Source organism: Plasmodium gonderi (assembly GCF_002157705.1).
Source record: "Plasmodium gonderi DNA, contig: Chr12, whole genome shotgun sequence".
NCBI lineage: Eukaryota > Apicomplexa > Aconoidasida > Haemosporida > Plasmodiidae > Plasmodium > Plasmodium gonderi.
Genome location: NW_021628937.1, coordinates 1,521,740 through 1,544,239, shown reverse-complemented (window position 1 = coordinate 1,544,239; position 22,500 = coordinate 1,521,740). Strand labels below are relative to the sequence as shown.

Sequence of the window (22,500 nt, the reverse complement as noted above, 5' to 3'; positions counted from 1 at the left end):
TGCACATGTTACTGATCTGGTTGTCTATCAGAAACGGGGGTGAATGGATGGATGGAGAAAAAGGGAGTGAATTTGGCAAACTAGTGCAGTAAGCGGGTGGGTAAATATTCCCTTTTTCGAAGTCTCAGCATTCTCGCACTCATGTTATGCACCAGTTCACTTTTTGAAGCCTCAATATTCTCGCACTTATGTTATGTATGTGCTTTGATTAGACACATGCGAGCATGTACTCTCTGCTTCCATCTTACGAATGTTCGATTCGGGAGAAGAAGGCGCGTGACAATCCGTCATGTGAGTCGAATAGACCTTGTAGTAATTTAGAAGAAGCATATTTTTGTTCAATTGGCTAGTCCCGTGGTTGGATTCTGCTCCTGCTGCTCCTCTGTTTTCACTTTTTGCGAAAGGAATTCCTACGACCAAAAGATTTCGACAGAAATAATCATAAAAGTTAATTCCTTCACTAAGTTTTGCATTCATAACACAGAAAAGGATACACCCATTTTTTATTCTAAGTTTTTCATTTTGGTTTTTTATATGTTGTACGGTTTGCATGTATTGTGTAAGTATATCATCTTGATTAGTATTATTTTTTTTTTCAAAAAAGATATGTTTTTTTTGTTTTATTTGTTTTAAGACATATTGACCTTCATTGTGTAAGAAAGATATAAATTCATTTAAAAAATTGTAAGATGAAAAGAAAACAATATTTCCATAACTTACGTGTAAAGTTAGAAAAAAAATTTGAATTGCTAAATTGAGCAGATGTGTTTTTTTAAATCGATTTTTAAAAGTGTTATCTATGGGTTCAAAAGAAACTATGCTCGTACTTACTATTCTAGAAAATACATTTTGTTTTTTAAATATATAATCTGACAAAAATAATTTAACTTTTTTTTTCTCTTCTCTCTCATTTATAAAAAGTAAGAGAAATTCTTCTATCGGTTGTAGTGTACCACCAATTAGGATCACGTTGCTGCAATCTTTAGTTATCTTTTGAAAGTTGTTACATGAGCTTACACTAACCAATTCAATTTTGTGGAATAATTCCTCTCTATCACGTCTTGTCAAGTCATCCATTAGGATTTTAATCCTTTCCTCAACTGGATCATTTTGATAGCTATTCCTCTTTCCGCTCTCCTCCAGCATACATTTCTTTGTATTACCATCACACATCTTTCTGCTTCCATCTTTCATCCGTTTTTTCTCTTCCACATTTGATACTTCCTGTTTGTCATCACAGCTCCTTTTATTTTTTCTGTTCCTGTCAGAATTTGCTTGTTCATCTGGCTTTGCTGCATCTGCCGTTGCCCATGGATTCGCTTCTTCCCCTATGTTTGAGGTTCCTCCTCCTCTGTTGAGAAATATATAATCATACCGATTCGATCGTATCATCTTATTTGTGAAATCGTTGAGTAAATAAATAGATGATGTGTTAAGACTTCGAATGGTAGTGCCAGTAGGATGGGTAGTGAACTTTTGTCTTATGTAGGACTCTGCAAAAATTTTAATTCTTCTACAAAAATGGGAACTATTTAGAAAATTGGAAATATTATTAAGATTCAGTGCATCTAACTTAGATGTGAAAATGTATTTTGTAACTTTCATAAGGTTGTCTTTCACATCGACAAAGGAATGTAACATCAAATCACAGTAAATTACAATCTGTTTAATCATAACCATGTTACTATTATTCAAAACATGTTCATATTTTTTTATATATTCTTTTAAAATTAACATACAAAAAAGTATATGATGATATTCTATGGATACCGAGTTGGCATCATTTATACTATCTATAATATTTTGAGACTCGTCAAATATAACAATATTATTTTTAATATCTATTTTTAAGCTTTTCCTCACATGCTCATTCAGTATGCAAACATATGGTAGTAGTACTATATCTGCATTTTTTACATTTTCTTTGCTGAGATAATATGGGCATATTTCGATTCTGTCGTTTCTACATATTTCTTTTACTTGGTTCATATTTAAATTTTTTGAATTTATCAATTTGGTTGTTAGGGTGTAATTGTCTACAGCATCAACCTCTTTCATGTTTCCTTCACTGCTACTACTGCTACTACTACTATTACCTTTTGTACTTCTTCCACTTGAAGAAGATGTAGAGATGTAAAAAATTTTATTCTTTTTTTTTTCTCTCTTCTTCTTCTTCAACATCATATTTTTCTTGAAAATTTCCTTATATCTGCATTCACTGTTTCGACAGCAATCGTTTAATTCGTTTACGCTTCTATACTTTTTCAGAAATGTCTGAGAAGAGGGTTCATTTCGGATTCACACAAAAAGGACAGGTAATTATTTGTAAGTCACACAGTTACATATAAATTATACTACTGTTTTGATATTTTCACATTTTACCCGTTCCAGTGCACCCTTTTTTTTTTCATCTCTAGTGTAATTCTGTTACTCTCTTTTTTTTCAATTTTTTTTTTTTCCACTTACCTCATTCACACACAGATGCTTTCTACTTCCTATGATAATCATATTTATGGATAATTCTTTTCCTAGATTCTTCTCTATTTTTTTTAACTCTAAAAAGTACTGATTTAGTTGCGATTGCGTTCTGCTGCAGATGAAGATCTGTCGTGTTGTGGGTATGCGGGTGGAGGGTTAACAAGGCATAAATGGTAGAAGTAATTGGGTAGGTACAAGCGGTAGAAGTAATTGGACAGATGCAGTTGCAATTTAATTGTCTCTCCGTTCTGGTTTAATTTTACCTGTTTCTTGGAAGAGCCCTCTATGGAGAAGTCACTTAACACTTCTTCATCTGAAAAAGAGGAGAAAAAAAAAAAAAAAAAAAAAAAAAAAAAGACAACGATAAGACAAATGGAATTAGCACAATATTACATTATTGATATTTGCGTAGTTGAGAAGATGCTCCTTTTGTTTTTTTCTCCCTTCTTGTGCCGTATCATTCTCAGTATATAGTCCCTATTGAGTTGGTAGTCCTGGCAATTGTAGTATTCGTAACCTTTTTCAGCACCGAAGTGATCATGTATTGCTTTGGAAGGATCCAGGTGAATTGTTTTTTTTTCTATTTTTATATTTTCCTTCAATGTTATTTTATCATTCGAAATGGAAAAGTACTTGTTCAAAATCTTGGCATCTGCCTCTTTCCTTTTTTCTTGTATTTTTAAGTTATGTGCATATTTTTCTAGTAATTTCATGGAAACGGATTCTTTTATCCACTCGGGTTCTGTATGCATGTGTTTGGATGGTGAGGAGTGGTGAGAAAAATGAAGCCTTATCGGGTTGCCAAGTTGGCATTTTGACATGCTTCCGTTTTGGCATGTTAACATGTTCTCCTGTTCTCGTGTTGTAAATGTGTTTTTCACATCGAAGGGAGATACATATTTCAGAAGAAGAATATATGACAACCCCTCTAGCCATCCAACCTTCCTTTTTCAGTTGGGTATTTTCCCTCAGAAGGAATAAATCGAATTTGTTTTTGAGGAGCCTTACATGGAGGAACAATATATTAAAAAAAAAAAAAAAAAGAAAAAGAGAAAAGGAGAAAAGGAGGAAAACGTGTTTGTGTGTGTGGAGGGGTGAAGTGAAAAAATGTAGAAAAAATGACAGAAATAACTTTCATAGTCGATTTACATCTCTGCTGCATATACGTGCAAAAGGAGAGCTGGGGAAATAAGCCCCCAAAGATGCATTACTTCTGATTAAACAACCTTCTAATGACACGACCCATCCCCTCAAACTTACCAATAGATGAGTGGAGTTAACAAACTGAGGGATTTTCCAGAGCCAGTTTTCATTTCACAGATAATATGATTCTGATGTTCGTCACCATCTTCTGCATCTGTGTCTTTGTCTGTTTGATTGGTTTCTATATCGATATTATCATTCAAAAATTGGAAATCTTTCCTTATTTCATGCTTTAGAATTTTTTGTAAATTTTTGTTCTTTTTGATAATTTCATACACAGGTTTGTTCCGTTCACCAAATTTTATATTAGAACTTTTCAAGACATTGTAAAGGGTTCTCATAAAGTCAAGTTGGATCTACGGTTTGTGCATGCAATCATGTTAAAAAAAAAAAAAAAAAAAAAAAAAAAAGGTGAATGGGGGAAGAGGGGAGGTTATATGAAAGAATAAAGCAATGTTGTCATTATGTGTATGGACTAAACAACGGAGTAATGGAATAAAATATGTAATATGCAATATGAAATAGTTCAAAAGATGTATCATTTTATAAAAACAAAATACTCTACTAGGTGTAAATTTGGAAAATATATACACTTTCATTCGTTTTTGCATTTATACTTTTTTTTTTTTTTTTTTTTTTTTTTTTCTAGCTTTACTTTATAAGGTGGAAATGGGAAAAATTTCCTAATTTCGTCCTCAAATTGGTCAGTCATGGTGAACTGTTTTAAAAAGAAAAAAAAAAAAATAGAATGTATTTCGATAAATATTTTATTTTTTTTATTCTTTGAAAAGTTCAGCAAGTATACTTGTGTCCTTTTTTTTCTCCACGTGTGTAAGAGTGTGTAAATGTAGGTACGAGAGTATATATTCTTACAATCGCATAAGCTTATACTCATTGTAGGTATGTTCATGGGCTTAGTAATTTCCTGCAGAGGAAATTAAAAGCTTAAGATTTGTCACCGTACGGAATGGGAAAGAGAAAGAAAAAGGGGAACAAAAAAAGGAAAAAAATAAAAAGGGATGAAAAGGAAAAGGGATGAAAAGGAAAAGGGATGAAAAAGAAAAGGAATGAAAAAGAAAAAAGGGATGATTTAAATTTTATGTTCGTGTGACAGTAGAACAGAGCAATTCGAACAAATGCACAGCGTAATAGGATTTGTAGTATTTTTTTTTTTTTTTTTTTTCCCCACAATTAGGCTATTTTTTAGCTACCTGCCTGACTTGTGCAGGTGATTTATACAATTGTTGTTACATTTTTGGAAATTGCGAAATAACCTCAAGGGATTTTTATTTATTATTTTTTTTTTTAAATGAAAGGTTACGAAACAGGCGTCCTTCAGGTCACACCATAATGATGGCACCTATACTTGCTTCTACAGGCCTTTGAAAATACATGCACATATTTGTAAACATACACGCTTCAGTACACACATATGTGTAAACATGCACGCTTCAGTACACACATATTTGTAAACATGCACGCTTCAGTACACACATATTTGTAAACATGCACGCTTCAGTACACACATATTTGTAAACATGCACGCTTAAGTACACACACGTGTGTATGCGTGGTAAAGCACATTCCGACTATGTGTTTATAGAAGCCTCCTCTCTCATAGAGCAAGATGAATGAGTATCTAAAACATCCCGTGTCATTCTACGTTTTGAATATGCGAATGTGTAACGGCAACTTTTCTGAAATATGGAAAAATTTGGAGTTTCGACCGATGGAAGACATTGTCATAATAAGGTTTGTAATTTTGCACATTCACATGTGTCTTTGCATGTGTTTGTGAGTCATGTCCCATTAGCCCCCTTGAATTCCTCCCTATTAATTTTCACCCCTTTTAATATGTCTTCCCAAATGTTATTGGTTTTTTGCACGTTATTTTTGCTTTACTTTTCGCTCCCAATTGGCACCCAACACGTCAATCACCCGATTAGCATCCTACACATCGATATTACTTCTCTCCACCATGCAGCGTAAGAAATGCTCCCCTTTGTGAGAATCTCAGATGGCACATCCAAGCAAAGGTAGAAAAGTGTGCAAACCGAAATAACCTGTACAAATTTGTGAATCCTAATTTCAAATTCGAAAAGAGTTTTTTTATTATTATGATAAAAGGGGACCTGTATGAAGATATCAAGAATGTGTATTGCAAAAGTGTCAATTTGTGTGTGAGAAATGCTTTTGGAAAAACTTACAAGAAAATTATGAGACGCTACTTCGATCATTTCATGGCACACAAATTGAGTCGATGGCAAGGTGATACAGGTAGAATGGGAAGAATTGAGATGGATGGAGGTGGAGAGACACAATATGATGCAACAATTCTGAATAATCACATTCAAATCCGAATCGGCAATAACACGTATTACAACAGCATGAGTAGACATTTCGATAAAAAAGAAATGACAAAGACAAGTTTCAAGTTGCTAGCTGAAGAAAAAAGTTCGCTTCTGTGTGGAAACCGAGATGGACGATATAACAAGAAGGAGAATTGTGTAAGGAAGAGAAGTTGCACATGTCGCAAATGTCGTAGATGTCGTAGCGAGAACCTGACATGTGCAGGATGGGATACATTTCTTCAATGTAATAGGGAGAATGGCAAAAGTGTGAAGGGGAAAGGAGACCATGAAAACGGAATAACCTGCATAACATTCACAATTAAAAACGTAAGCTTATGTATATGCATATCGGAATTTGATTTTCATAAATTTGGAGAAGGAGTGGATTATTACAAATATTTGTTCAAACTTATAAGAAAGAAAAAAGGAAAGAAGGAGAAAAACATAATTTATGAGTCTGATCCTCAAATGAAGTACACAAAATTGTGGCTAAAGAGTTATCATATATACTGTAAACAACTATACAACTATTTTATGAACAAGATAATTTTCGAAACACAAAATGATGATTTGCATTTATTCAATATGGACATTATCATACTTCAAGGATTTGACAATTTTCTTTTGTTTAATGATGATGGTGTAGAAAATAAAAATGTCTTACATAGCAACGATTCCTTCAGTTTTGATAAGAGTGTTGTAATTCTAAATAGAAATAAAAAAAATATGCTACAAAAAAGATCCTATAGTACCTTGACAATGTCAGATAAAAATGACAAATTAATTTCCTTTGGTTTTAAATTTTCTTGTGATTTACTTACACAAGTGGGAGTTAACATGGTGGATGATTTCTTTTTTCCCTTTCCCCCTTTGCAAGACACAAGACTGAAAGATAGAAATGTGGAAATTTATGTGCATCCAGAGATCATCGAGTTAGATTCAGTCTACACGCATCATATTTATCAAGTCGCTTTTGAGCTGCATTATCGGGAAAGAAGTTCCCTCGGTTCGATGGGAAAAGGTCGCCTCGGTTCGATGGGAAAAGGTCGCCTCGGTTCGATGGGAAAAGGTCGCCTCGGTTCGGTGGGAAAAGACCGCTTCGATTCGATGGGAAAAGACCGCTTCGATTCGATGGGAAAAGACCGCGTCGATTCGATGGGAAAAGACCGCTTCGATTCGATGGGAAAAGACCGCTTCGATTCAGAAGCGAATAGTTTGTCCAAAACAAATTTTGGGATCATCAGGAAGAAGAGCTTCTACCTGCACCACAGAGGAAAAGAAAATTTGTGTACACACAAAGACGTACCAGCACCGGGGGTGAAAGGGAAAGGGCGAGAGAATCATTTGGGAGCCATTTTTGAATCTTCTTTACCCAAGTTGATGGGAAAAAAAGGGTTCATCGGCAAGGCCGTGCAGCAAGGACATGGGGGTAGCAGATGTAGCAGCAGATGTGGCAGCAGAAGTGGTAGCAGAAGTGGTGGAGGGACGGAGAAAAGGGAGGTGTCGTTTTCAGTGCTATGCCTGGACTCGAGAAAGAAGTGCACCGTTCCAATTAACTTATATTCATATCTGCATCTAAAGAAAATGTCTATTTTCAAGTATTTAGAGGAAAATATGCGCTTCAAGTCGGAAGAGAAGAATGAGAATTCACAAAGTGGGGAAATGCCGAAAGGTTCACCTGCAAGGGAGAGTAAGAACTTTGACATTTTACGACATGTGTATGTACATCCGCACAAAGGAATTATAAAAAGAAACGAAAAGAAAAAAATAAAATTAAACTTATATATTGAACGCATGCTAAGGGAAGATGTAATAGTCAATGGTAACTTCATTTTAATTATTCGTGTCCATAATTTTTGCAAAGACATTTTTCTAACCATTAAATATTCTTTGAAGAATAATACAATAAGTGCACTTATTCAGAATGATACCATAAACAATTCTCCAGCTACATCACAGAATAGAGACTCAGGTGAGTGCATCACAATCAAACCTGTAGAACAAACGAACACATTTCAAAAAAAAAACAAATTGGTTGAGTCAAAACAAATTAAAATGTTGAAGACAGATGTAAATTGTCAACACAGTAGAGTAGATACAAAATCAGGGGGAGATCCCAAATGGGTATTTAATGACATACCTTGGTGGAGCCAAAAAATTATAGTAAATAGGGATAATACACATTCCTTTTTACCATCGAATTTTACAAAATTTGTTTTTTATTCATTTTTTATGATAGATCAATGTGAACGGGAATTGTTAAATCCAAGTACCTGCACTGATGAACGAGACTGTGAAAGTGTGTATAACCAAGAGCAAATGTCTAACCAGTTATGTGATGAATTGTTTTACCCATTCACACTGTCAAACGTTAGTAATGAACATCTCATTTACTGCTTCAGACCACCATACTCTGAGAGAACAAGGAAAAATGAAAGCGAGTGTGACTTTAACTATGTGTGGAAAAAGCATTTTTTTTATGTGCAATATTGCGATCAGAATTATTGGGCAGTCAAATCGGGTGCAGTCAAAAATGAGAGAACCCCAAATGAGCGAGCCCCAAATGAGCGAGCCCCAAATGATAGCATAACCGAGAAAGCAAATTATCTAGTCGGAAAGCTGAAAAATAATGAAAAAGTGGAAAAACGAATATCTATAGGAACAATTTTGTTATTGTGCGAAGAACTGTTCCACATATTAAACACAAGTATGATGAACTTTGCAAATGTGGTTCCGATGATAAAAAATATATACAACAATTCCCAAGTGGGGAAAAGGAAAAAAATGTATTTAATCTTTTACATCATTTTGACAAATTCCCCATGTGTGCTTTACAAAAATATTTTTTTAGTTTTTGTATCTTTTTTAAAAAAAATGTTCATATATTTTGTATGTGTTTTATTCCAAAAATTTTATGCATCCATTGTATGGAGGAGGCCACAAATGTCTAAAAAATATTTATTACCAAAGCGAATGCAAAATCATTATTTTAAGCAATTTCTTAATTGTTTTCATTTTTTCCATATTTCTTTTTTGACATATATGTGTACATCTTTTTTGAGCTTTTTAGATCATCAAATTGGTTTCGATTTGGTGCACTACTTGCTTTTCCACTTATAGGATGGGACTGCGCAACTTGACCACCCCCTCTCCCTCTTTGAACTTGATCACACGGCATAGTCATGGGTATAACCTCTGTTCTCATTTTTTCCTTCGTCTATTTTGAGAACTCATCAGATGCACACAATCGTGTTACACAGCAGAGGTGGGAATGGCGATGAAGCAACAGTGTGATGTAGCAACAGTGCAATGAAGCGACAGTGTGATGTAGCAACAGTGTGATACAGCGACATGTTCATCACGACAATTTTCACTCTTTGACCTATTTCCTCTCAACGTAGAAACGTGTAAAAGTTTTCCGATAATGTAAAATAAAAAAAAAAAAAAAAAAAATCAGCATTACACGTCTGTATTTCTATTACTATGCCATGATTTTTATGCCATTTTTTTTCCCCAGTTGAATATGTACTATTAATTATTGCTGCCTTGGGACCAAGAATTCAAAATAAGTAATTTTTTGTGGAATTAGTAGGAGTGCATGTGTATATATATACCCAGTTCAGTCAGTACTTTTCATTATTTTGTGTTTTCAACCTCTGACATTTTATATATTTTTCCATTTTTAGAAATGCAAAATGTAATGAGGCAAACACAAGTACAAGTTAGTTTTTATTTTTTTTTTCCATTTTTTTTTTTTAAATGATAACCTAACCTATGTTTAACCGCTTTTCTTTTTTTCTCCTCTCGAGCACTATACCCTCTTTTCTCGCATCTCTCCCACTTTGGAGATATACCATTCATTTTTGCACATTTAATATTGAAAATCGAAAAATTTTCGAAATTATAGGATTGACAGCCTGGGCATCGAGACACTTACTAACCTAACATATAGGAGGTAGGGAAGGGGGAGCGAACACAGAAAAGTTTATACATAAGTATGTAAGCGCGAATATGTATATGAAGTTGTATATGAAGTTGTATATGAAGTTGTATACCCAGTTTTATGCACAGTTGCATATCCAGTTGTGTATGCTTGCATACGTATATGTATTCTTCCACCCTTGCATAGTTCCCATTTCAACACTTCCATACCTGGAAGCATAAAATGTTTGCTACTTAGAATGGCCATGTGCGCATCGCCTGAAAGCATGCGCATTTAATATTTTTATCTCGGCCCATGGATATATAATGAATGGGTAGCAAGTTCCTCACTCTTCTTCTCGTTTCATTTTTGTTTTCATTTTTTAATTTATTTTTTTTTCGCATACCTTTCACATTATCCATCTACACTTTCCTCGTTTGTATGAAACATATTTTTTTTTCAAGTTTTGCATTTCGTTGGTGATCGGGAAAAAAATGTAACAAGTATTACATTGCATGAACAAATGCACACATGGTTATGTATGTACCTCTTGGAGAGAAAAAAAAAAAAAAAAAAAAAAAGAATATTTTTTCACATGATGCTTCTTATCACTTGTAACATTTCCTTTTCTCCACAATTCGGTACAAAAAAGTGCATGGGAGAATAATGCATTTGTAATTGCATGCATTTTTTTTTTTTCCCCATTTTTTTACTTTTTTTTTACTTTTTTTTTACTTTTTTTTTACCTTTTTCATTCAGCAAAATTTCAAGAGTTATTTTTGCTTCCGTTTGTTACACATTGTCTTTGTATTTTAAAACTTGTGCACAAACGGATGAAGAGTAAATAGTTCATACACAGCAAGAGGAAGTTCATAGACATCAAAATTGTGTATATGTATCTGTGTGTGTACTATTAACTTATGTATTTGAAAATGGTCCTAACATTCAGGACCATTTGGGAAAACACATTCACATTAGTGTTAGTAATTCATGTTCTTTTCTCCCATGTGCATCTCTTGCATTTGAGTCAACTGAATACAACGAGTCCCATGTGTGGCAACCGGTTCACCCAGCACGACGCATATTTAGTTAAACAAAGTAAGGGATAGTAGGTTATGGTCTTTGGATGTGTCCTCTGTGTTAGCAAAAAAATCTAGTAATTCTCGATATAAAAAAAAAAAAAAAAAGAAAAAAAAACTGTACATGTTATTTAAAAAAAAAAAAGAAGGTTTTATTTAATTCTTGCGCATGTTCTTGATAGATAGGAATAGATAGACTAATAGTGGCATCGAGAAAAAAACGATAAGATGAACGATTTTTCTTCAGGCTCCTTATCAAACAGTGAACGATCTAACAAAATTGCCTTATATGGAATATTAATTTACAAGTATGATGCATCAAAACCAATATTTCTCTCCTCCTCTTTGGACTTAGCGTCATTTCCATTTTTTCATAGATCTTCCTTAAAAGAGCATATTTATTTTCATTCAAGATTAGTATGCAGCAGGACCCCTAGAGGAAATAGAGAAATAATAGAACTGGAATCTGGGATTGGACATTTACATATATACACAAATAAGGAAAATAATATTAGTGTTCTAGTATTATCGACAAAGTCCTATCCATTAAGAATTGCATTTGGGTTGATTGATAATGCACAGAAATTATTTCAAAAAAAATGTAGAGGAAGATATGAAAACATTACTCAAGATTTAAAAGAGGGTACTTTATTTGCAAACGAGTTAAATGAACTCCTAACACAATATCAGAACCCATCAGAGGCAGACAAATTATCCAGAGTTCAGAAAGATCTAGATGAAGTAAAAGATGTTATGCTAAAAAACATTGAAGATTTGTTACAGAGAGGAGAAAAATTGGATGATCTCATGAAGAAGAGTCAGGACTTGTCGAATTCGTCTTATCAGTTCTATAGGTAATATTATACTCCTTCTACCTCACTGTGCTTTAATCTCCTCGGTGTGTTCATGCATGCATGAACAAACATATAATCACACGCACATAATAACACGCACATAGTCACATACCCTATTTGAATCCCTTTCAGACAAGCCAAGAAGAATAACCAATGCTGCAAGTTATATTGATGATATGGTACAGCACTTCTCCCTTTTTGTTAGAAGAGTGGAGAAAAATTATAATAATAAAAGGGAGATCATAAAGGACAATCACAAAAAGTGGAAATATACGAATTTCAAATGATGCATAAACAATCACCTCAAATCGTGCTTATGATCGCACCTGAGGGGGACATTTTGCAAATTTATAAGCATTTAGAAAAAAAAAAATTAGTTTAAGTAATATATATATATATATATATATATATATATATATACATGTACATTTGCATACACATACGTGTACACATGCATACATATATATGTACATGTTTTTCAATATTTCCCTATTTTATTTTTTCTTATATATGCGCATGTAATTGTGATAGTGATAGATTATACAAGTGTGTAAAATAAATTAGAAGCGAAGAATATGCTTTTACGCGTACAGTTCGGAGGGAGAAAAAAAAAAAAAAAAAAAAAAAAGGGAAAATCCATTTTGTCGATTGGAAAAACAAAACAAAAAAATACAAAACAAAAAAACAAAAAAATACAAAAAAAAAAAACAAAAAAATACAAAAAAAAAAAAACAAAAAAATACAAAAAAAAAAAACTAAACAAAAATGTGATTTCTGCCGAGCAGGAATGAAAATAATTTTTCCTAATTTCCACGAGGAAAAAAAGATCCCAGGTAGAATTCAGATGAATTCTTGAACACATGTATGGGTACGATTGTTTACAGAGAAAAACTAGAGCATTAATCCAGACAGACATATGGACAGATACAAGCAGATACGTACAGACACAAACAGATACACATGCGTATGGGTGGAAAATCAGACAAATGCTGCCGCCTCAAACGGCACACATACTACCCCTTAACATCAATTTAGTTTTTATTTTTATTTTCATTTTTGCATTCGTTTCCGTTTTCCTTTTTTTTTTTTTTTTTTTTTTTTTTTTTTTGTTACGTTGTAGACATCCTTTTTGAACATACACATTTATTTGTGTGCACTGTTCCTGTTAATTTTGTGTGTTTTTTCCCCGTGTCAGTTTTTATATTCATATAATTTTGTTAAAAAAACTATTTTTTTTTTTTTTTTTTTTTTTTTATCATTATTTTTTTGAAATTAAAAATGGTTTTGCACTTATTCTCCTCTTGTTTTTTTTCCTTTCTGCAAGATGGGGAAAAAAAAAAAAAAAAAAAAAAAAAAAAAATGGCTAGTTTAGCTAGCTAATCAGCATGTAAATCGACTTTTACTTGACGTGACAACAAATGGATAACATTTTCTGTGCAAGTTCTTTTCTGATTTCGCTGAAATGTTTGGCACGTCGAATTGTTTCCTGTGTTTTTTTTTTTTTTGCCTCTTTTCTTTTTTGCCTACTTCTCAAATGATGGATGGTTCATTCATGGAGAGAGCGTCTTGCATGTCTAATTTGGAAAATAGGAAAAAGAGGGGAAATTATAGGCGAAATTAGTGGGAAGTTTGACGAGGAAAGAAATGGAGTGGATAATTTTTCACAGTTTTGACTCTCCCCCAAAGCATCCTCCTCCCCGTCTTCTTCTTGAAGATAAGATACTTGCTGAAACTCCTTTTGAAAGGGCCTCCACATTTCATTTGTATGCAAAAAAAAAAAAAAAAAAAAATGTACCTGAATAGATATCGAAAGCGTTTAAAACTTCATTAAAAATGAAAAAGGTTCCACAAATTAGTAAAATGGAATTGTCATTGCAGCATTCGAGAAATGCGTTCTTCACAATTATGGGGATGGTACCTTTGGGGAAAGGACAAAAATGGAGAAAGTAAAAAAAAAATTGGAAAGACGAGCATCACTGTTACGCGCCTGATATACTATCGGTTGCGATATGCCCAACAGATCGATGTGTCTCTGATAAGGTAATATGCTCGTACACGTGCATCGTTTAAGCTGGTAGTACTACCTCGTGTGTACAATTGGTCTGTCCGATTGGCATCATTAGATTTGTCTTTCCTATCAGCAGTTATCCAATGAACTACTTTTTCGGCACTACTCAAAACGAGAACTCGAAGTTCATCACTGATCTGAGAATCATTCTTGAGCATATCCAAAATTTCTTCAAAGTCATAGGTTCGTTCGTTTAGGGACGGAAGGTAAAAAATGTCCTGGGGATGCACACGTGCATGGAAAAAAAAAAAAAAAAAAAAATATATATATATATTTAAATATATAAATATATATAAATATATAAACATATATAAATATATAAATATATGAACATATATAAATATAAATAAGCGCTCGAAACGGGAGAGGAGAAAAAGTGTGCGTGCTTCTCTCGCTCGTTTGCCAATCTGGAGATGGGGCGTGGTCAAAGTCGACAGGTGTGTGTGTCCCCCTACGGGTTTGCAGATGGTTTGAAAAAGAAAAAAATCTGAGAGAATTGGAGTGGCAAAAGCAGTTAAAGTAGTTGGGGATGAAACGGCCACTCGCACAGGTACCTTGAGGACGCCCTGGAAGTGTGCGATGATGGGTTGGAAGATGCTCAAGTTACGGGGTTTCGTCACTGATACGCAGACTCGTATGGACTTGCCTTTGTGAAAACAGTTAATATCGCGACATAGTCTATCAATAGCAGTTTCGTTATGACCAGCATCTAGTATGAGTGCATGTGGGTAGGAATCAGTATTCGTGAATGTTGCATTGGTAGGATTAAAATTTGATTGCTTGGTGTACTTATTTTTTATGTGTTCAATTTGCTCTGGTGCTAGATATTGTATTCTTAGTGGTGGTTTAATAGTAATGATTGATTTAAGAAACGAATCTGATGAGACCTTTATATTTAACATATTTAATGCTTCTATTGCTATTCTTGAATTTTCTTCGTTAAATGATTCACCCCTTGGGTCAGGTGGAATAACTTTAAGAGTACAATTCATTTGAGTAGCTTTTGTAAATACATCTTTATAAATTGATACAGTTGGCCCAATAAGAACCCTGGAATCTTTTTTAAAGATTCCTATTTTTTCTTTGCATATATGTTTCAATTCAGCTCCTAACAAATGTAAGTGATCATAACCGATAGATGTAATGATAATTAATTCTGGTTTTTTTAAAATATTTGTTGCATCAAGTCGACCACCAATCCCTGTCTCAATAATTGCATAATCCACACGTTTAAATGAAAAATATAGATAAGCAACAATTGTCATTATTTCGAAGAAGGTTGGATTTACATTTATCTTTTTTGCCTTTTTAAAAACTTTATTAACGAAATGTATTAAATCCGATTCACTTATCGGTTCATCATTTATTTTTATTCGTTCTCTTAGTGAAAATATATGAGGAGAAGAAAATAACCCAACTTTATAATTTCGCAATTTTAAACATACATAAATTTTGAAACACACAGAACCTTTTCCATTCGTCCCAGCTACATGCACAGTTTTATAATTGTCACATGGATTTTCAAAACAATCACTCAATAGTTTAGTTCTATCAAGTCCTAGCTTCAAAGAGTGTGATTTGTATAACTTCGCTAAGCATCCCATGTACGTTTTTACTTCTTCTTCTCCTTCGTCTTCTAAATTTTCCATTTTGTTCTTTCCACAAAAAGTGGTAAATATAAAGAAGAAACAAAAAAATTTTTGCAGTTTGATTCTATTCTAATGTATTATCAGTTGGATGCCATGTGCAGCACGCCTCGTGTGGTAGGGGAGAACTTTAAAAATATACACATAAATATGTACACAAATGCATACATAAGTGTTTACTACAGGGGGAACCATAAAAAAAAAAAAAAAGAATTATCCACTGTAGTAAGCAAGTTACAAATATTTACTAATTATAAGAACCTCTTTTTTTTGTGACATGTTTTCGCAAAAGAAATGTGACATATAATTGTGCATAATATCTTTTTATCGTATTGATGGACGTTGATAAAAAAGGCAAAAAAATATCACGCTAAAAATAAGGCAAAAAAAATATCACGCTAAAAATAAGGCAAAAAAAATATCACGCTAAAAATAAGGCAAAAAAATATCACGCTAAAAATAAGGCAAAAAAATATCACGCTAAAAATAAGGCAAAAAAAATATCACGCTAAAAATAAGGCAAAAAAAATATCACGCTAAAAAAAAAATGTGTATTTTAGGACAACCAAGATATATGTCTTTCGTTTTTTTCTTTCCATTTGTTTAGTGTTTACAATTTTACATAAGGGCAACATTAGAGAAAAAAAGGGTGATTAATAAAAGAGTGTAACAATTGAGAAATTCGTTTGGAAGAAGGGGAACGTGAAAAAAAAAAAAAAAAAAAAAATCGCCACGAGAAAAAACCAATTGAACGAACATGAATCAGAAGAGTAACCTTTTCAAAAATAAGTAACAAGAACTATATATATTCGAATCTAAATTTTCGAGTGGGGAAAAACTGAATGCTTTTTTTTTTTTTTTGGTACACATATATATATTTTTTAAAACGTTATTTGTGCGTGAAGCAAGGTGTAATGGTAAACCTGGTGTAATCAGTAAAAGTGTTCGTGCTGTGTATCTATGTCTTTATGCGAGTGTTTTTATACTGGATTGTACGTATGCCTGTACGTTATCCATGCACGTTATCCATGCACGTTATCCATGCACGTGTGTATATGTTTGTTACCCATCCATTCCCAATATGGCTCCGCAACGGCAAATAACAAGGGCGGGCTGTGAACGATAGAAAATGGGAAATCCACTGCATCTGAGTTCAGAAACATTTCGTTATGTGGTCAACAAGCTAGCTTTGCAAGTCCATGTGTTCTTTTGTATGGAATATTTTATTCTTTTATTTTTGTTTCCTCGGGGGGGGGGGGGGGGGGGAAACGACTATTCTGTTTTTTTTTTTTTTTTTTTTTCGACGAGGCGAGATTGCGTGTTTCCTTACGACATTGCAGCAAAAAATGAACTCAAATTGAAGTATAATAAAATAATATTAAATGAGAAAAAAGGTTAAACGGTATAGTATATATATATATATATATATAATCTTCTCCTCTTAAATATTTTTGTCATGTTGGATTACCTGTGGGATGAGGCTACAAATTTTGGCCCCTTTTTTTTTTTTTTTTTTTTTCGAGGTAGCGAAATTGCAGCATGTGTAGCCTTCATACGTGTGTTATGTCGTGCTGCATGCACAAAGTAAAGGATTCTGTGGGTTGCATATAGATGGTATATGTGAGTGGTTTCTTCGCTACTATATATTTGTATATATATATATTTGTATATATATATATATATATATACTCACGTCATAAGAGCTATATAGGGGGTCCCACTTTTGGTGGCATGTAGAGTTAGAGCTAGTATTCCCAATGCCAATTTACTCCCCCCCCACAAACACACACACACACGCTTCCTAAAAAACAAATAATACCAAGTGTCAAAATTAAAAGGGCCAAAAGGTGGGCAAGGTTATTGGGATAATTTTTTCTATCCAATTAAGAAGAAGCACAACATAATTTTATGGAACACAAATTCAGATGTAGTGTTTTATTCGTATGTTCAGTTTCTTACAATATTATATTCACGGTAATGTTCAATTATGTGGGAAGTTTTATTTTTTTTAAAAGTTGCTTATTTTTAGAAGTTTTTTTTTTTTTTTTTTTTTTTTTTCTTCTCCCCATGCATGCACAAATTTCTCATGTCCCTCATTTTTTTTTTTTTTTTTTTATGAGCTTCAAATAAAGGCACCCTCAAGTTTTGCCACGCATCATGTGTAGTATGTAGTAGCATCCATTTGAGGGAATCACTCGGCGATGGGAGTGGGACAAATGGGTGGAGAAATCAGTTGGAGAAATCAGTTGGAGAGGCCATTTTGAACCCCCCCCACACCTCACCTAGCGAAGCGCAAAAATAATTGTAGCACACATGGAGCCACAATTGAGTGGAATTGAAAAAAAAAAAATGATACAAAAAATGTAAGAAAAATGCAAGAAAAAAAAAAAATATATAATATATATACATGTAGCACAATAAATTAGCGAAAAAAGGCTGCAAAAACACGGTAGGGCAAGAGAAAAAAAAAAAAGAAAAAAAACATTACATTTTTTTTTTTTTTTATCCATTTTATATTATTCATTCCACATTTAAACAAAGGAACACTTTTGTGAAAGATATAAAACTTTACAAATTAAAGCACGAAAAAAAATAAGGAAGAAAAAAATACGTGATATTTTTTCATTCCACATTCCACATTTAAACAAAGGAACACTTTTGTGAAAAATAGAAAACTTTACAAATTAAAGCACGAAAAAAAATAAGGAGAAAAATATTACATCCCCCGTGTGTATATAGATATATATATATATAAAAACTCCTGTTTATGCATACATTTACATATTACAATTATCAACTTAGCGGGGAAAAGCAAAAACGTAATTTTTACATTTGAAATTTTTTTTTATTTTTGAAATTTTTTTTATTTTTTTTTTTTTTAATTATTCTACGAAGATGACGCCCAAGCCCAAAATTGTGCTTATTGGATCTGGAATGATAGGAGGCGTGATGGCCACCTTAATTGTTCAAAAGAATTTAGGAGATGTGGTTATGTTCGACATTGTGAAAAACATGCCACAGGGAAAGGCTTTAGACACATCCCACTCTAATGTTATGGCATATTCAAATTGCAAAGTCACAGGATCAAACTCTTATGATGATTTGAAGGGTGCTGATTTGGTTATTGTGACAGCTGGATTTACCAAAGCTCCTGGAAAGAGTGATAAAGAATGGAACCGAGATGACTTACTACCATTGAATAACAAAATTATGATTGAAATTGGTGGTCATATAAAAAAAAATTGCCCAAATGCTTTCATCATAGTTGTAACAAACCCTGTTGATGTAATGGTACAATTATTATATGAACATTCAGGTGTTCCAAAAAATAAAATTGTTGGTTTAGGTGGAGTTCTAGATACATCTAGGCTAAAATATTATATTTCACAAAAGTTAAATGTGTGTCCACGAGATGTAAATGCCCTTATTGTAGGAGCCCATGGAAATAAAATGGTTCTTTTGAAAAGATATATTACTGTAGGAGGAATACCATTACAGGAATTTATTGATAACAAAAAAATTACAGATGCTGAAATTGAAGCCATATTTGATAGAACCATTAACACAGCTTTGGAAATTGTCAATCTCTTAGCATCTCCATATGTGGCCCCAGCAGCTGCAATTATAGAAATGGCTGAATCATATTTGAAAGATATTAAAAAAGTTCTTGTATGTTCCACCTTATTAGAAGGACAGTATGGCCACAGCAATATATTCGGTGGTACTCCACTCGTTTTAGGTGGAGCAGGAGTTGAGCAGGTAATTGAGTTGAAGTTGAATGCAGAAGAAAAATCAAAATTTGATGAAGCAGTTGCCGAGACCAAAAGAATGAAGGCTCTTATATAAAAATAGAAGCAGAGGAGAAGCAGTGGCAGAGGAATAGCAGAAATAATATTGATGAATGAAAAAGGAAAAAAAAAAAAAAAACAAAAAAAAAAGGAGGTATATATATATATATATTCCCTACTTTTTTCCTATCATTCGAGATGGAAAAACGTTGGGGAATTTCATCCATTTCATCCACCACCCACCCCCCCCAACACTGTGACAGACAGTACATTAGAGAAAAACCCAATTTCAGAATTTTTAGACTTTTTGTTACCTCTCTCGACCCCTTGGAATGACAGGAAAAAACGCACCTTGAGAGAACAGAAATGTAGAGGCAAAAGGCAGAGACAGAAAAAGAGAAATAGAAATAGAAATAGAAAGAGAAAGAGAAAGAGAATGAAAAATGACAAAAGAATTGCGAAACAGTTGCAAAGTAACGTTAAGGTGAAAATGAGTTCTGCACGTGCTAGCCTGCTTATCCTTACTCCTTTTTTTTTTTTTTTTTTTTTTTCGCCTAATCTGCCACGAATGAGCGATTAATTTTTTACATATATATATGGGCCATGTTTCTTTTAGCGTATGTTTAATGTATCCGAATTGTATGCTCATGTTGTTCATATTGTTGCGTCCCTATAATGCATGACTTGCTTGAAGTGTGAAATGGACCCATTCAGCTATGCGTTTATGTTTATGCATATGTGTATGTATATATGCACATGCATATACATATACCGTGTATGTATATTAAGAAAAATAACTAACAAATAGCTAACTTTTAGGAAAAAAAAAAACAAGGATGCCCAAAACGGCGAAAACTTATCATGTAAAGAAAAGTAACACTTCAAATAGTGCTTCAGTGATGCAATTATATTGCTCCATAGAAACACTCATAGTGCAAATTTGCACATGCGTGATGGGTGTGTACATCCTGTGTTTGCATAAGATATAAGAACACACGGACGAGGGGGGGGAGACATTTATAATGCAGAAGCTCCCGTGCATGTGGACAAATGTCACACCATTATCACAACAACCCCAGGGTATGTATAAGTAGTATGCTTCCCAGCATTTTACATAGAAGACAAAATATTTTTCAACAGAGGTTTCAAATGAGGTTTCAAATGAGGTTTCAAATGTTTGGATTTTAAAAAATGAAAAAAAAAAAAAAAAGCACCGAAAATGGGCCATGCAGGGGTAGTACGGCAAAATGTGTTTACATCAGAACGAAATGATTTTGCATATAAAGTCCAATATGTGGAAGTTATTCCCCATATGAATAATAATAATAAAAAAAAAAAAAAAAAAAAAAAAACTAGGCGTTCATCGCTAGTCCCCTTGATGGTTTGTTTTGTTCTTTTTCCTTCACTTGTTTCTCCAAAATTTTTCTACTCGTCTTCAATAGCTCGTATGTAAAAGACATTGTTTCCACGAATAAATGCATCATTATACTTTTCAATAAATTCACCTTCGAAGAATTCCTCAGTTTGTTCTAGTGCAACATTCATACGTTCATCTAGGCAAGCCAAAATTCCTTTGTAATCTGACCCATTATTCAGTCGTACTATTACGGCACGCCCCTTTAGGCTTTCCACAAAATCCTTAGGGGAGTTGGAGCTCATGTTTTTCGAAAGAAGTTTAGGAGTCAACGAACCTACAAAATTGAACTGAAAATTTCTAATGAGAACTCATAAAGAAGTGGCTATATATATATATATATATATAGAGTACGTCTGTGATGTACTTATTAGTCGTGCATGCATTATTTATTTATTTTATTTTTTTTTTTTTTTACACACCACGGATGTTAGTCTGTGGGGGCTCTAAAAATGGGTTATCTCACAAATTCCTATGATGTAGATGGAAGGTGCTACGTATATTCTACGATGCAGATAGAAGGTGCTACTTATGAGTGCTTTCTACACAGGAAATAAAAAACTTCCAAATTGTGAAATAAGCCTTTTCGAATACATTTAAAAAAGGTGAAAATAAAATTTGTGCATATTTTGACAATTTTTGAATTCTCCTTTTTTTTTTTTTTGGGGGGGAGGGAACTTGGAAATGGGTTGAGGACAACTTTCGAGAAAAAAAAAAAAAAATGGCTAAAATTTGTTTCTTAAGTTGTATGTATTATCTCACCCCTGCTGTTTGTGCAATTTCCAATTTTTGAAAATATTCATAAATAATTTCGAATTAAAGGTGAAACGTCACTCCTCATGTTCTTGTCGTCAATTTTGTTTTCATAGCGGAGTTAAATAGGTTTGAGAGAAAAAAAGAAAAAAAAAAAAAAAAAAAAAAAAAAAAAAATTTCCAATTAAAGGTGAAAAGTCACTATTAATTTTTTTATCGTAAATTTTTTTTTAATAGCGGAGTTAAATAGTTTTGAGAAAAAAAAAAAAAAAAAAAAAAAAAAAAAAAAAAAAACCCACTTTCTTCTTAGCTGTGTTCATATTCTTTTTTCGATTTTTTTTTTTTTTTTTTTTCCACCATAACTATTATTATTTTTTAATATATTTATTTATTTTTTTTTTTTAAAATCCCCTTCCCCTCCATATCTTCAATCGTTAAAAAAGTGCATTTCTCCAAAGACAATTAAAAAAAATCCTGTTGTTATAATCCCTGTTAAACTAGTTTTTCGCATGTTCAAAGGAATAATTTAGGGATAACGGTTTAGCCTAATTTTCCTAANNNAAAATTTGTTTCTTAAGTTGTATGTATTATCTCACCCCTGCTGTTTGTGCAATTTCCAATTTTTGAAAATATTCATAAATAATTTCGAATTAAAGGTGAAACGTCACTCCTCATGTTCTTGTCGTCAATTTTGTTTTCATAGCGGAGTTAAATAGGTTTGAGAGAAAAAAAGAAAAAAAAAAAAAAAAAAAAAAAAAAAACCAATTTTTTTTTTATTTTTTTTTTTTTTTTTTTTTTTTTTTTTTTTTTTTTTTTTTTTTTTTTTTTTTTTTTTTTTTTTTTTTTTTTTTTTTTTTTTTTTTTTTTTTTTTAAAAATTTTTTTTTTTTTATTTTATTTATTATATTTATACAATATTAAATAAATATAAATAAATTTATATTT

The 22,500-nt window shown here is 32.7% G+C and overlaps 6 protein-coding genes across 6 annotated transcripts in view; 3 read left to right on the top strand and 3 right to left on the bottom strand.

Annotated features, from left to right (window-relative positions):
• Positions 1-4,223, bottom strand: part of PGO_123160 (DEAD box helicase) — a gene marked incomplete at both ends in the record, with an annotated part of 4,612 nt that extends 389 nt beyond the window's left edge. The window contains 8 exons of the mRNA XM_028689106.1: positions 1-24; positions 249-2,274; positions 2,467-2,604; positions 2,742-2,791; positions 2,996-3,220; positions 3,420-3,481; positions 3,739-4,037; positions 4,158-4,223. The exon at positions 1-24 is cut by the window's left edge and continues 389 nt beyond it. Of these exons, the coding sequence (XP_028544907.1) occupies positions 1-24; positions 249-2,274; positions 2,467-2,604; positions 2,742-2,791; positions 2,996-3,220; positions 3,420-3,481; positions 3,739-4,037; positions 4,158-4,223 (2,890 nt within the window). The remainder of the gene's footprint in view (positions 25-248; positions 2,275-2,466; positions 2,605-2,741; positions 2,792-2,995; positions 3,221-3,419; positions 3,482-3,738; positions 4,038-4,157) is intronic.
• Positions 4,224-5,308: 1,085 nt separating this feature from the next.
• Positions 5,309-9,152, top strand: PGO_123150 (hypothetical protein, conserved; the record flags this gene model as incomplete). The annotated part of the gene is made up of 2 exons (XM_028689105.1): positions 5,309-5,433; positions 5,666-9,152. 2 exons carry the CDS (start codon positions 5,309-5,311, stop codon positions 9,150-9,152), a joined length of 3,612 nt encoding a protein of 1,203 aa, XP_028544906.1.
• Positions 9,153-11,261: 2,109 nt separating this feature from the next.
• Positions 11,262-12,059, top strand: PGO_123140 (VAMP-like protein YKT62; the record flags this gene model as incomplete). The annotated part of the gene is made up of 2 exons (XM_028689104.1): positions 11,262-11,887; positions 12,020-12,059. 2 exons carry the CDS (start codon positions 11,262-11,264, stop codon positions 12,057-12,059), a joined length of 666 nt encoding a protein of 221 aa, XP_028544905.1.
• Positions 12,060-13,417: 1,358 nt separating this feature from the next.
• PGO_123130 (dihydrofolate synthase/folylpolyglutamate synthase) lies at positions 13,418-15,604 on the bottom strand (the record flags this gene model as incomplete). The annotated part of the gene is made up of 4 exons (XM_028689103.1): positions 13,418-13,461; positions 13,683-13,805; positions 13,969-14,173; positions 14,510-15,604. The coding sequence occupies 4 exons, from the start codon at positions 15,602-15,604 to the stop codon at positions 13,418-13,420; spliced, it is 1,467 nt and encodes a 488-aa protein (XP_028544904.1).
• Positions 15,605-18,496: 2,892 nt separating this feature from the next.
• Positions 18,497-19,447, top strand: PGO_123120 (lactate dehydrogenase; the record flags this gene model as incomplete). Its single annotated transcript, XM_028689102.1, has 1 exon — positions 18,497-19,447. One exon carries the CDS (start codon positions 18,497-18,499, stop codon positions 19,445-19,447), a length of 951 nt encoding a protein of 316 aa, XP_028544903.1.
• A 1,367-nt stretch (positions 19,448-20,814) lies between these two features.
• PGO_123110 (U6 snRNA-associated Sm-like protein LSm6) lies at positions 20,815-21,048 on the bottom strand (the record flags this gene model as incomplete). Its single annotated transcript, XM_028689101.1, has 1 exon — positions 20,815-21,048. One exon carries the CDS (start codon positions 21,046-21,048, stop codon positions 20,815-20,817), a length of 234 nt encoding a protein of 77 aa, XP_028544902.1.
• Between the last annotated feature and the right edge of the window lie 1,452 nt (positions 21,049-22,500).